Raw genomic sequence first — 15,914 nt, 5'->3', positions numbered from 1 at the left:
AAGTTTTTGAATCTATCCTCAACAGGAAGATTCTTAAACACCTATCACTTCACAACCTTCTATCTGATCGCCAGTATGAGTTCCGTCAAGGCCGCTCTACTGGTGATCTTCTGGCTTTCCTTACTGAGTCTTGGTCATCCTCTTTTAGAGATTTTGGTGAAACTTTTGCTGTTGCCTTGGTCATATCAAAAGCCTTTGATAGAGTCTGGCACAAAGCTTTGATTTCCAAACTACCCTCCTACGGTTTCTATCCTTCTCTCTGTAACTTCATATCAAGTTTCCTTTCTGACCGTTCTATTGCTGTTGTGGTAGACGATCACTGTTCTTCTCCTAAATCTATTAACAGTGGTGTTCCTCAGGGTTCTGTCCTGTCATCCACTCTCTTCTTATTATTCATTAATGATCTTCTAAACCAAACTTCTTGTCCTATCCACTCCTACGCTGATGATACCACCCTGCACTTTTCCACGTCTTTTCATAGACGTCCAACCCTTCAGGAGGTAAACATATCACGCAGGGAAGCCACAGAACGCCTGACTTCTGATCTTTCTAAAATTTCTGATTGGGGCAGAGCAAACTTGGTATTGTTCAATGCCTCAAAAACTCAATTCCTCCATCTATCAACTCGACACAACCTTCCAGACAACTATCCCCTCTTCTTCAATGACACTCAACTGTCCCCCTCTTCTACACTGAACATCCTCGGTCTGTCCTTTACTTATAATCTGAACTGGAAACTTCACATCTCATCTCTAGCTAAAACAGCTTCTATGAAGTTAGGTGTTCTGAGACGTCTCCGCCAGTTTTTCTCACCACTCCCAGCTGCTAACTCTGTACAAGGGCCTTATCCGTCCATGTATGGAGTATGCTTCACATGTCTGGGGGGGTTCTACTCATACTGCTCTTCTAGACAGGGTGGAATCAATAGCTTTTCGTCTCATCATCTCCTCTCCTCTAACTGACTGTCTTCAGCCTCTCTCTCACCGCCGCAATGTTGCATATCTTGCTGTCTTCTACCGCTATTTTCATGCTAACTGCTCTTCTGATCTTGCTAACTGCATGCCTCCCCTCCTTCCGCGGCTTCGCTGCACAAGACTTTCTTCTTTCTCTCACCCCTATTCTGTCCACCTCTCTAACGCAAGAGTTAACCAGTATTCTCAATCATTCATCCCTTTCTCTGGTAAACTCTGGAACTCCCTGCCTGCTTCTGTATTTCCACCTTCCTACGACTTGAATTCCTTCAAGAGGGAGGTTTCAAGACACTTATCCACCAATTTTTTACCACTGCTTTGACCCTTTTATGGGACTGGCATTTCAGCGGGCATTTTTCTTTATTAGATTTTTGTTGCCCTTGGCCAGTATCCTTCCTACATAAAAAAAAAAATATTATTTATTTATTTATTTATTTATTTATTTATTTTTTATATGCTAGGCAGCAAAACGCTGAAAAACATAGAAAGCATTGTATATGGGAATACAAACCATCACCAAAAACTTGTGTTTTGAGTGTTTTTCAGCTTACATACCAAAACCCTAAAACACATGCAAGAAACACTATAACATTACCAAGAAAAAAAAAAAAGAATTATAAACAATTTATATAAAAAAAAAGAATAACTACAAAAAAAAAAAGTATTTTGAGAGTTTTTGAGTTTGTTACATACGCCAAAATCCACGCAGAGTTCTTTATATGGAAAAGAAAAAGATATTACGAGAAACGTGTATTATGAGTTTTTCACCTTCTTACAAAGCAAAATCATAAAACGTTGAAATAGCACTCTATATCGAGAAACAGATCAACAATACCCAAAACGTGTATTTTGAGTGTTTTTAACAATAATAGGTATGAAAAAGCTGAAATACTTGGAAATCCCCATATATGGGATAACGAAATGATATTACGATAGATATCTTTTGAATGTTTTTGAGCATAATAGGCACCAAAACACACACACAGAAAAAAAAATAATAAAACATGGAAATCAACCTATATGGGAATACAAAACAACATTACGAAAAACATAACTTTTGAGTATTTTGAACTTATTACGTACAAAAAAGCTAAAACGCCTGTAAAACACTTTTTATGGAGAAACAAAATAACATTACAAAAAAAAACATGTTTTTAAGTGTTTTTGAGCTTATTATGTAGAAAAACGCAAAGATGCAGGCAAAGTGCTTTATATGTGGAATCGAAAAGAGTTTACGAAAAACGTGTATTATTAGTGTTTTGAGCTTCTTCGGTACCAAAACGCTTAAATGCATGAATAGCACTCTATATGGAGAAATCGAACAACGTTACCAAAAAAAAAAAAAAACACTAGAAGTTCTAGATTCTACATAAGTTTCAAAGTTTATTTGTCTAATCTTTTAATTTGTCTAGTTTTTTTTTTCATTTTTATTTATCTAATCTTTGTAGCTGCACCGGCAGGTCTTCATTAGCACTCAGATGATCTGTTTTACTGATCACACCCATCATCGTAGGGTCAAGAAAAGGCAACTCTCTCTCTCTCTCTCTCTCTCTCTCTCTCTCTCTCTCTCTCTCTCTCTCTCTCTCTCTCTCTCTCTCTGACATTTATTGATGAGGTAGGCATGACCGTAAGAATTGCGAACAAGTTCTCGGTCTCAATTTCTTATACAATAACTTTATATACTGATATCAAACACTTTCAACATATTACAGTATTCATTAACAGCACATGAAATCAACTTCACACTTTTACAATCAGTTCTTACTACAAAATTATAGTATTTACCTCGGTCGCCTTCCTGCCCATCTTTGTATGAGCGCAACTTGGGTGTGAGTGACCAGCGTTCCCAGATTTCTGTGCCGAAATTATCGTACACATCCGTCAAAAATTATCGTATTTTGAACTAAATTATCGTACACCAACATTCACCTGTCTACTTTTTGTCAGTTCTGCAGAATATCACAAAATATACCACTGGAACACTAGACACCAATAAGTTTTTGTTAGGCATTTGATATAGGTTCTGAAAAGCACTGCCTGTTACGAGAGGCTATCGTATATTCACCATTTTATAGGTCGTTGGCTGAATCACCGTGGATTTCTGGATAGTTTGGGTCACTTTCTACACCAGTTGAATATAGTGGTTGGGAAGTGATGCTTCTTATCATGCTCCTGGATGGCTGGGATGAGGTGCAGTTACGGTTTCATTTACTTGTTACAGATTGTTTTGCTAAAAGAATGTCTCTTACTGATTCTGTTTTCAGTTTTTCTGTCTTTAGTTTTCATTCTATTTATGTCTGAGAAACATCTTTCGCAATCCGCATTTGCATGGGGCAATGAAAGGCATGCTAGTGCAAAGTCAGACACGCGCTTGTATTTTGAACATCCCTCGCTATCCAGAATCAGCCTTATCTCACCCCAAAACAAATCAGGAGCTTTATCTTTTAATTTTCCATTTCCTTGCCCCCACTCATGATGTTTTCTGGGAGATCTTCGAACTCAGGCTTCCTCCATTCTTCATCCAGTTGCTGCAGTGTGGCGTCATCTCCACTAATTATGTGTGGAAGATGAACTACCAGAGGAACAAGACTAGGTTTTCTTACTTCTTTCTTACCCAGAACGTAGGCTGGCTCCAAGATAGACAGTATTGAGAGAACTGGGTCCTCAAAATCAAGTCTCTTCTTGATCTGTTCTGCAGCTGTGACAAGGAAAGATCTGTATCTCTTCTGGAATTCAGTCATTTCGTCTCTATCCTTATACAGATCAAGAGTACTCGTTACTCTTTCAGGCACAGAAGCTCCTAAGTACACCTATTTCAGCATATTCCATTCACGCTCATTTCTTGGTTCATTATTACCGAGCGGTTGCTTCATCACACTGTCTCTCTTCATGAACGTCAACAGTATATCCTTGTACAGACTACAAACTTGACTATGACATGCATTTATCACAACTCTTTCACTTTGAAAATGAAGGTTAAAGTGGGTGAATCTGGGCAACACTGATTCAAGGAAGCAATAATATAGTCTAACAAAAGGACTATGCAATAGTTCATAAGCATTCTTTAGTGCGTGTGAATAGCTCTTACTCTGCTGATTGTGTAAGTCTGTGAAAAAGAGCTGCAGAGCACCCCATTGTTCCAGTATCCTCTTGATGACAGCACTGTAGGAGAGCCATCTTGTACGTGATGGTGATAAAATTCTGCCTTTCTACTCCAGCGAACTCTTGAAATTCGCATAACTGTGCTATTCGTTTGGAAGAATGTTTCAGTGTATTGTGCACGTCATATGCTAACTGCTCAACGCACTGTGGCAACTGTTTACACGCCCCAGAGGCACACGTGTGTGCTGAGTGACATATATATTTCATCATGTATATACCTGGGCAAGCAGCCTTAAGTCTGCTATTATCACAATTTTTTTGCGCCCATCATGGTGCTACAGCCATCTGAACCAAATCGAATCATATCAACTGGCACTGTAAAATCACTGAATAATTTTATTATGGCTGAAAAAAATTCTTTTGCTAGTAGCACCTTCACTTGCAGTCTCTGTGTTATCACTGCTGAAGACTGGCACCAGGTCCCAAAACTTACTAGCAACACCATTTTCTTTTGCATATCACACCATTATACACAAGTTCTGAGATACTGAAATGTCCGTAGATTCATCCATTTTCTTCAGTTTATCTGCCAGGTCCTGATTATGACACTTAGCCATAACATTACCACGTATGTTTTGACACTTTGTTCTTTTCATTTTTACCTCTTTAGGAATGGCTGAGTCAGGAAAAACATTCTTTGATAACATCACATGAATGATCAGCCATTCTAAAACTTGTGTTATGTTCAACCATCATCGCTGTTAGCTTGATTTCAGCAGCTTTAAGTGAATCTCCCTTGCTAGAGTGCCCTTGTGCACTGACAAACGCCTCTGCTATAGTTTTTGTTGAATTAGATGTTGCACACATTGTGATGCTTCCCACTTTTCTCATGAAGCTTTATTGATGTTCACTGTGCAGTAATTTCAACACCAGATTTTTTTATACACTGCTTTACACGAGTCCTTCCTGGATGGTCTTAACAACGGAAATTCTTTTTCCCAGACTTCTCTGTACTTTTGTTCACGCCTTGCTTTTTTCTTGGTTTTTATTGTGTTTTCACTATTCACGGCACTGCGTTTATCTGCCATTCTCTTTGCTGTGAAATGTGCCAGGTTATAAGAATTTAGCCAGGTAGAACAACACCCGCAACTGAGCTGCCTCCTGTCTGAGACTCCTGATGAAGGTTAATCAAGCATCCCCCCAGTCACCTGGCGCCCGCCTCCCCCCTCACACATTAAATACAGGAACAGATCGTGTAGTGTTCCCCCCCTCCCCCTCACTCCATCTCCAGCCACTCCCACTCAATACATCAGTGGTTCCCAAACTAGGGGGCGCGTCCCCCTAGGGGGGCGCGAGGAGGATACAAGGGGGGCGTGAAGTCATCTGCTCAAAATTATTTGTTTAATTAGAATAATAAAATCATTCAAAGAACAAATATCTGTCATTACATACATGCAAAGTATAATTATAGCAGTCACTCCAACCCGTTTTCTATTAAGCTAGTTCTCTTTACACGTTTTGGACAAGTCAATGATACCAACCACACTGACGCCACTGAGGGACTCGTCACAAACTCCCAATACTCCATCCCGTCAACCTGAGCACATATTCCCCTTGTCCACGGTAAGGATTTATTTCACTCTTCAATTCTGGATCACATACGTGTATGAGTGACATTGTAACCTTGACGATTTGCAAGGGTAGAACGATACAGAATGGAATGTCTTGTTGATTGTGTGAAATACTCGTTGTGATCAAAAGTGTGAAATGTGAATAATACGCGGTGAGTTTTGTACGCTAGTTTGAATGTATGTGGTGAAGTGTGTGCGTTGATTCCAGTATAGGCGGCGAAAAGTGTGTGTGACAAATTAAGTGTACTGTATATGTTGCTGGGTTGATGGTTCAATCGCCATATCTATTCACTTAATAAAAAACGTTAATAAAAATCTCAGACAGCAGAAAGAAGCGAATCTATTATAAAAAAGTGGAAATGATAAAACAAAGCCAAAAAACACGATAACAGACTAAATCACTCCAAACACAAACTCAACTCTCGACACGAAAAACAAAACTAAACCACCGTGCGCGCACTACTCTACATCACACCAAAAACGTACCATCATATCACAATTCAGTCATCGCCAAAATCGCTAATATAAGATCCAAGAAACAAAGGTACATGAGCACAACTATGCCAAGGTCGACTGTATGCAAAACATCGCTCGTCAAATCAACACATTACATCACAGTATAACAGAGCATTTTCGTGCGTGTAGTTTTATTCCGTTTGCTTCTTCTCGTTGTATTTTCCGCAGTTGTTCTCATTGTCATTATTGTTAAGATATAAGCCACGTTGTGTGCTGAATATTTGTGGTATGTTACAGATTTATGATTTCCAGTTGTGTGATCTATGTTATATGAATGTGTGGTGTGGTGCATGCCAATACGGTATGTTATATAACTACTTAGTTCCATGGTGCAGTTTATAAGTTTGTTGCTATTTTCACTTTGCAGAAATGTCTGGGGCAAAGAAAAGAAAGTATTCAGATGAATATATCAAGTATGGCTTCACTGTTATAGAGAGGAATGGATTTCATCTCCCTCAGTGTGTCATATGCCATACAGTCCTCAGCAATGACGCCTTAAGACCTGGTCGTCTGGAGCGACATTTGAGCACAAACCACAAAGCATTAAAAGAAAAGCCAAAGGAGTTCTTCACAGCCAAACTGCATGAGCTGAATCGTATGAAGCTGGACTCAAGCAGTGTTTTTCATCAAGAAACGTGGAAACTGGTGGAAGCATCTTACGAGCTGTCACAACTTATTGCAAAAGCAAAGAAGCCTCACTCTGTGGGGGAGACTCTTGTAAAACCCTGCCTTTTGAGTGCTGCAAATACTGTGCTTGGGGAAGAAAGCCAAAGAAAGTTATCAAAGATTTCCTTATCAGATAACACAGTGAAGCGTCGCATTGACGAACTTTCAGAAGACATAAAAGAACAAGTTTTGGAAAAAATAAAAGCATCTCGCTTCTTTGCAATACAGTGCGATGAAAGTACTGATGTTGCTCACCTCTGCCAGCTGCTTGTTTATTCTCGATTCGTGGATGAAGGAACTGTGAAAGAAGAAATTCTTTTCTCAGCAGCACTGGAGACAACAGCAAAGGCCATCGATGTTTTTTCAAAGGTTGATGAGTTTTTCCAAGAGCACGGTCTTTCATGGGAAAAATTAGTCGGTGTTTGTACTGATGGTGCCCCATCAATGATTGGATCTCGCTCTGTATTTGTGAAGCTGGTGAAAGAAAAAAATCCTGCTGTAACTGGGACTCACTGTGTTATCCACAGACAATCATTAGCAAGCAAAACTCTGCCTGGTAATCTACGCAGTTCACTGAATTTGACAATAAAAGTGGTGAATTTTGTAAAGAATAGCTCTTTGAATTCTAGGCTTTTCGCAGCTCTTTGTTCAGATTTGGGCACTGATTACAAGACTCTCCTGTTTCACACCGAAGTCCGCTGGCTTTCCAAGGGAAACATGCTGAGTCGTCTTTACGAGCTCAAAGATGAAGTGGAAATTTTCTTGCAGAAGCAGAAACAAGACAAACTGTATGAAGCATTCAGAGAGGAAGACTTTCAGCTCTCACTAGCATACCTTGTGGACTTTTTTGAGGCTATCAACAACCTTAATTTGAAGTTACAAGGAAGAAACACAAACATCATTGCACACTCTGATGTGATCAGAGCTTTCACCGAAAAAATTCATCTTTGGAAACGAAAAGTACAAGTTGGGAACTTTTCATCGTTCTCACATCTGAATGAGCTCTTATCTGAGAAGAGAAACATTGAGCAGTATGACGTGACAAAAGAGGTTTTATCACATCTGCATTCCCTTGCTGAGGAATTTATTCACTATTTTCCAGATGTCTCAATGAAGAATTCTCTTTGGACATTGGTGCAGAATCCATTTAACACTGATGTGGAGTTGTTACTGGAATCACTGCAAGAGGAAGCCATCGATTTGAAATGTGACTCCAGCGCGAAAAGGGACTTTGAAACAATGAAGTTAGAAGAGTTTTGGGTGAAATATCTCCCCATGTACCCAAAAATAGGTGAAGAAGCACTTCGTGTGATTCTTCCCTTTTCTTCTACTTATCTTTGTGAAACAGGATTTTCAGCTCTTGTTGTTCTGAAAACAAAACAGCGCAACCGACTTGATGTAGAAAATGACTTGCGTTGTGCGCTGTCATCCTTCAATCCTAGAATTTCTGATCTTGTGATGAAGAAGCAGCAGCATCCATCTCACTAAATTAGTTCATAAATTTTGCCTTAGTCTCATGAGTCATTCCAAATATTATATGCCATGTTTTCAAATTATTTTTTCTTAAAATTGCAACTCAATTTTGCCAATTTGCTAATGTTCAAACCTTTTTTTTCGCTCACTTTGAACCAAATGTTTCCTTTTTAGTTACTGGAATGTAGTATTATTTGTTTGAGTGGCTTTCATTATTAAAATGTAATACAAACAAATATGTTTTCCTGAACAATGCTAAGAAATAGATGTAAGAATCATTTCATATGAAAAAAAAGAGGCACTGGGGGCGTGCGGGTCTACTGGAAGCAAAAAGGGGGCGTCAGGTAAGATAGTTTGGGAACCACTGCAATACATGAACTGACTGTGTAGTGTCCCTCCCCTCACTCCCTCCCTCCTCCAGCCAAACACCCACCTCCTCCCCCCCCCTCTCTCTCTCTCTCTCTCTCTCTCTCTCTCTCTCTCTCTCTCTCTCTCTCTCTCTCTCTCTCTCTCTCTCTCTCTTCAGGGGTAGAATATACTCTGCAGTATCACTTCCAAAATGAATTATTTCAAGAAAGTATAAATTATTGCACATTACTGGACATTATCGTATAATCACACGCACTATATTTTTTTTTATGTTACAGTATGCTAAATTATTGTACTTGTATGATAATTATCGTACGTCTGAGAACCCTTTAAGTGACGCCTACAAACGACCATCAGCTTGGGGCTTCATGTAGCACTGAGTACTGATACGCATATTACATGTGTCTTCATGCAATTAGGAAACTATTGAACATTTCACTTATGATTATCGAGGAATACTGAAGAAGCAGTTACCCTTTACGTACAGTAACAGTCTTTTATCTAATTTCTTTTAATTTGTCTGATCTTTTAATTATCTATTTTTTTCTTTTGTCTAATCTCTTTTTTTACTGTATCTTTTTATTTCTCTAATCTTTTAATTTCTCTAACTTCTTTTATTTTGTCTAACTATTTATTTGTCTAATCTTTTTATTTGCCTAATCTTTTAATGTCTAATCTTCTTTTATTTGTCTAATCTTTTAATTAATTTAATTTAATTAATCTTTTATTATGTGTTTTCCTTTCTGTGGGGGTCTACAGGACTGAAAGTGTAAACGGTGGTGTGTGTGTGTGTGTGTGTGTGTGTGTGTGTGTGATTCACCTACGGTCGTCTGCTGGTCACATAGCCAGCCGTTCCGCAATGGAAAGAGCTCAGAGCTCATAGTGACCGATCATTGGGTAGGACCGAGACCACTGACACCCACACACAGGGACAGCGAGGTCACAACCCCTCAGGTTCTCTCCCATAACTACTTCCTTGATAGGTGAACTGGGGCTACACATTGAGAGGCTCGCCCATTTGCCTCGCCGAGCCCGGGATTCGCGTTCTTGATTGTGCCGACGCTCGGCTCACTACACTATGCGGTGTGTGTGTGTGTGTGTGTGTGTGTGTGTGTGTGTGTGTGGTGCCTTGCCTGTGTCGCACTGTGTGGGATTGCTGACCTGGTGTGTAGACAGATAGAGAGACCATGCGCTTTATTTCTCTATTTTCATGTGTTTTGTATGTGAAGTGTGTCTAATGTATCATATTTGCACTGCTATGTTGTCCAGTTAATTATACCTACTAGTACATTTTGTGGCCTTTAAAATCTCTCTCTCTCTCTCTCTCTCTCTCTCTCTCTCTCTCTCTCTCTCTCTCTCTCTCTCTCTCTCTCTCTCTCTCTCTCTCCCCTGCAAGCAACTCTCCAATCTTCTCCCATTCAATCTTGCCATCTGGGGTAACCCAAGAGGGAGGAGGAGGGATACAAAGGAATACAAAGGAAAGCCAAACAGCAAAAGATCTTTTGGTCCTTGCAAGGCTGTTTGGTAAATACTTCTAATTAGCTACAGGGAAGAGAGACAGGACAGCATAGCAGAAGGCTCCTCCCCACCCACCACTCCCTCCAGCTTGCGCTGGCATGGAAATAGTTGGGAAAAGTACCATGCAGTATGGAAAAACTGACATGGAGCTTTCATAGGAAAGGATGAAAGGAAGTTCTACTATTCACCCTACGGCGAACTCTATACGCCTATCTGAAAGTTAATACAAATTATATTAAAACTGGTTTCTGTAAAATAAGAGTTTATTATTGAATTTAGTAATTATTCGGACAAGAAGAGAGCATGTTGGAGATTTGCTTTTAAATATTTGTCTATTTTATTTTTGAATGATTCAATAGTATTGCTGTTCACAATTTCGGCAGGAAGTTTATTCCATATATTTACTATACGATTAAAGAAAAAATGTTTGGACTCGTGGGATTTAAAACGTTTGGGTATAATCTTGAATCCATTATTTCTTGTTAGGTTAGAATGATCAATGGTAAAATATTTATGTGCATCAATGTTACTATATCCTTTGAAAATTCTGAACACTTCAATTAGGTCTCCTCTTATCCTGCGCTTTGTTAAACTGAATATGTTTAGTTCTTCCAGTCGTTCCTCATACGACTTATTGCGCAATCTTGGAATCATCTTTGTGACTCTGCGCTGTATCTTTTCTAGTTTTTCAATGTCTTTTTTGTAGTATGGTGACCAGAACTGTACACAGTATTCTAGATGAGGGCGCACCAGCGAGTTATATAAGGCAAGTATAACCTTTTCTGATTTAAATTCAAAGGTTCTTCCAATGAACCCTACAAATTTATTTGCTGTCTTTACGGTTTCTGTGCAGTGTTGACTCAGCTTTAGATCGTTTGCACAACAACACAAAGATCTTTTTCTTTATCAGCACTTGAAAGTGGCATGTTATTCATTACATATCTCGCCTGAACATTGTTGCTTACGATATGTAGAATTTTACACTTTTCTATATTGAATCTCATCTGCCATTTTTCTGCCCAGCTTGTTAGTTTATTGAGGTCACACTGCAGTTCCTGCCATTGTGACACAGACGTTACTCTTCTTGTTATTTTGCTGTCGTTTGCAAATTTATTTATTTTGCAGTTTATCCCTTCATCAATATCATTAATGTACATTATGAAGAGTACTAGTCCTAATACATAGCCTTGAGGAACACCGCTATTTACCTTATGCCACTCTGACTCTTTTCCATTTATCACAACACGCTGTTTTCTGTCAGAGAACCAGTCTCTCAGCCATTTCAGGGTGTTTCCGGCAATGCCGTGAGCTTTACTTTACTGATGAGTCTCTTATGGGGAACAGTGTCGAAAGCTTTCTGGAAATCAAGGTAGATAATATCAACAGCTTTTGTCTCGTCATACGAGTTAAATACTTCATAAAAGAAGTCTAATAAGTTTGTTAAGCAGGAGCGCTTGGTTCTGAAACCGTGTTGAGAAATTCTTTATGATTTTATTTTCTTCTAAATATTTAACAGTTTTATCTCAGATTTTTGTTTCCATCAGCTTGCACACTACTGAGGTGAGACTGATCGGCCTGTAATTGGCTGGGAGAGATTTATTTCCTTTTTTAAAGATTGGCGTGACATTTGCTAGTTCCCATTTGTGGGGAACTTTACCCGCTAGTAAAGTTTTATTGAATAAAATTGTAAACGGTTTCATGAATTCATTTCTTGCTTCTTTAAGAAGCCTGGGTGATATCTTGTCTGGCCCCGGTGTTTTGTTTACGTTCTCTCGCAGCTAAAAATGGTGTAGCCAGGGAGCGAGTACTCAGCTAAGTAATCCCTACTTGATGAATTTATCCACGTTTCCGTGACGCCTATGATGTCGTAGTTTTCAAGATAAATAAGAGCTTGCAGCTCATTTAATTTATTTTGTAAACTACAGGCATTGAAGTAACAAGCTCTGATCTTGTCTGAACCTGTGGATGAAATAATTACGTTAGTGTTTACGACGCTGGTCCTGTTGTTGGCGCCCGCGCGTTTTTTGATCTGTGGAGACAAACTTTTTCATGGATTAATCTGCCCATCCTGGCTGCTCCCACACCGATCAGATGAAGGAGGAGGCGGAGTAGGAGAAGGAGGAGGAGAGGGAGGAGTGACTTTCAGGAGAATTTCCCTCACTGGTGGAGATAAAAAGGTTTTCCGTGTTGTAATTTCCTCCAAACCTCTCCCTTTCCTTCCTCCACACTCTCCTGCCATCACCTGTTACAATATTATTACCATTATTATTGTTATTATTATATTATTATTATTATTATTATTATTTTGAACATAAGTATTATCATTATTACAAGTACTTACCTATTTATTCTTATTTCTCTTTGTGTGTTTGATTTTTCCTGCATAGTTCTCTCTCTCTCTCTCTCCCTCTCTCTCTCTCTCTCTCTCTCTCTCTCTCTCTCTCTCTCTCTCTCTCTCTCTCTCTCTCTCTCTCTCTCATCCACCTTTCACTTAATCAACAAATCTCAAGGTAACACAGCCACCTGAGTCTATTTCATTATTACTATTATTTTGTTTATTTATTTATTGTAATATTTTGTATTATTTTATTATTATTTATTGCATTATTTTGTTTATTTATTTATTGTAATCTTAGGGACAATAATCCTTTCTTTCAGCTGATGCACACTCCTTGCCTCTGTCACCTTTTCTGTGATGTGTGTCTATGTGTCCGTGTGCCTCACTGCCTCACTCTTAGTGCAACACATTTGTGTGCTCATTGTTTATCACAGTTTTTTCACTGATTAGTTCCTTCACTGCTAACAACAACAACAACAACAACAACAACAACAACAACAACAACAACAACAACAACAACAACAACAACAACAACAACAACAACAACAACAACAACAACAACAACAACAACAACAACAACAACAACAACAACAACAACAACAACAACAACAACAACAACAACAACAACAACAACAACAACAACAACAACAACAACAACAACAACAACAACAACAACAACAACAACAACAACAACAACAACAACAACAACAACAACAACAACAACAACAACAACAACAACAACAACAACAACAACAACAACAACAACAACAACAACAACAACAACAACAACAACAACAACAACAACAACAACAACAACAACAACAACAACAACAACAACAACAACAACAACAGCAACAGCAACAGCAACAGCAACAGCAACAGCAACAGCAACAGCAACAGCAACAGCAACAGCAACAGCAGCAACAACAACAACAACAACAACAACAACAACAACAACAACAACAACAACAACAACAACAACAACAACAACAACAACAACAACAACAACAACAACAACAACAACAACAACAACAACAACAACTACTACTACTACTACTACTACTACTACTACTACTACTACTACTACTACTACTACTACTACTACTACTACTACTACTACTACTACTACTACTAAACTACTACTAAACTACTACTACTACTACTACTACTACTGCTGCTGCTGCTGCTGCTGCTGCTGCTGCTGCTACTACTGCTACTACTGCTACTGCTACTACTGCTACTACTACTACTATTACTACTTCTACTGCTACTACTACTACTATTACTGCTTCTACTACTACTATTACTACTTCTACTACTACTACTACTACTACTTCTACTACTACTACTACTACTATTACTACTTCTACTACTACTACTAGAATTATTACTACTTTTACTACTACTACTACTACTATTACTACTTCTACTACTACTACTACTACTATTACTACTTCTACTACTACTACTACTATTACTACTTCTACTACTACTACTACTACTTCTACTACTACTACTACTACTTCTACTACTACTACTACTACTACTATTACTACTTCTACTACTACTACTACTACTATTACTACTTCTACTACTACTACTACTACTACTATTACTACTTCTACTACTATTATTACTTCTACTACTACTACTACTACTACTTCTACTACTACTACTACATTTTTTTTTTTTTTTTTTTTTTACTACATTAAAATAATACCTCCACCCCATGTTTATTGATGTGTCAATTAGGGGCTCCATTACATGGAGGTCATTAGCCCCAGCTCTCGCTAATGACTGTGGCATCCAACCATATCTAATACTCTCTAATATAAACATTAGTTGTTAACTATAAATTCACTCTACCTCTACTCTATCTACTCTTATGCCACTCTCCACCACTGTAGCCTCACAGTCGAGGCCTCCTAAGTCTGCAGGTATGGGAGTGGAATGCCTTGTCTCCCTGAGACACAGGAGGGCAGATCTGAGGAGGGAGAATGAGAGACGGCACCTCATCCATGCGACGACATGGCTCCTTGGCTGGTGCTTCTTTTCTGCCATTAGGTCGGCTAGTCTTGAGTAGAAGCACTGAGCCTTGGAGCCCATCCCGCCAGATGTGGTGAAGACCAGAGGTGTGAAGCTGCCCTGGTCGACGTGTTGGATTCTCTCCCCATACGCTCGGATCTTCTCCTGCTCATTCTTGCGTTGGGCGGCCTCCAGGGAGAGTTCGTGGTGACAGGCGGCCATCGGGTCAAAGATCCGTATGTCCACGAATGCTTTCTGTCCCCTTGTGCAGAACCCTCGTGCACTGACGTCGACTCGAGCCTCGTTGGTGGTGTTGGCTGTTCTGTAGCGCAGGTGCTCGCCGTCTAGCGGCAGGAGGGTCGGTTCAGTGGAGACATCGTGGCACACCTCCCTTTGCATGCTGGCGGTCAGATCTCTCACCTCATCGTGCCTGATACATACGAATCCCCCCTTTTTGCACGTCATGGTGTGGTTGACGTCATTAGGGGAGCCACACACACAGGTACTGGGGAGTCCTTCCATCGGCCAGCTGTACCTCAGAGCAATGGCGTCGACAAATTCTTGTTTGTTGAGGCTGAAGCCCTTCGCTCTGATGGGCAGTGACGTTAGCCAGTTAGAGGCTCCCGTTTCCTGTGCAGTGAGGATTTTTCTCACTGTGGTTGCAGGCAGGATGTTTATCAGGTCTTCGAGACAGTTTCGTTGATGTTGTTGCCTATCTCTAGATATAATTCGTCCTTGCTCAGTGACTGCACTTTGGGCTATTTCACCATGTGCGTCCTGAGCAATGATCTTCTCTGTGAGGGACCTGGTGAGCTTGAGGGAGTTGAGGTTCTCCACAGTCGCGAACTTCTCAGGGGAGGTGATTCCCATCCCGCCCAGTCTTGGTGGAAGTTCGAGCAGCGCCCTTTCCCCATCTCCGATGGTGTGGGATCTCAGTAACGCTGGGAGGAAGGTGTTCCTTATCGAGACCTCCAGTGGTGCAAGGAGAGGGCTGATGCCTGGGATGGTGCGCATGGCGAATCTCCATCGATGCTGCAAGCCGTGGGTGTAGGCGGAGTAGGCTGCATGAGGCTCAGTCCTGGCCATGTCAGACAGGACTTCCACCTCATGTATCCACTCCTTCACCTTTTCTCCTATGTACTCCTTCTTGAACTCCTCTCTTCCGATGACAGCACCCAGATGCTGTTGTCCATCCTTTGTTATTATAACTCCACTGCCACTGAAGCTATCCACTGCACTGTCATAGTGTTCAGGCTTTACAATAAAGACGGACTTAGCGCATTGGGTGTGTACCCTATGATGGGA

At 40.0% G+C, this 15,914-nt stretch overlaps 1 protein-coding gene across 1 annotated transcript; it reads left to right on the top strand.

Moving 5' to 3' along the window:
• Positions 1–5,743: 5,743 nt before the first annotated feature.
• On the top strand, positions 5,744–8,712 carry LOC135092376 (SCAN domain-containing protein 3-like). Its single transcript, XM_063990829.1, has one exon. The coding sequence runs from the start codon at positions 6,590–6,592 to the stop codon at positions 8,372–8,374; it is 1,785 nt and encodes a 594-aa protein (XP_063846899.1). The 5' UTR covers positions 5,744–6,589; the 3' UTR covers positions 8,375–8,712.
• The last annotated feature ends 7,202 nt before the right edge of the window (positions 8,713–15,914 follow it).

The sequence above is a fragment of the Scylla paramamosain genome, chromosome 40, assembly GCF_035594125.1.
Source record: "Scylla paramamosain isolate STU-SP2022 chromosome 40, ASM3559412v1, whole genome shotgun sequence".
Taxonomy (NCBI): Eukaryota; Metazoa; Arthropoda; class Malacostraca; order Decapoda; family Portunidae; genus Scylla; species Scylla paramamosain.
Note: the sequence above shows the minus strand (reverse complement) of the source record. Positions and strands in the feature narration are given on the sequence as shown.

Bases quoted from the DNA above. Each gene is read 5' to 3' on its own strand.
- LOC135092376 (XM_063990829.1), top strand. From the start codon at position 6,590: ATGTCTGGGGCAAAGAAAAGAAAGTATTCAGATGAATATATCAAGTAT.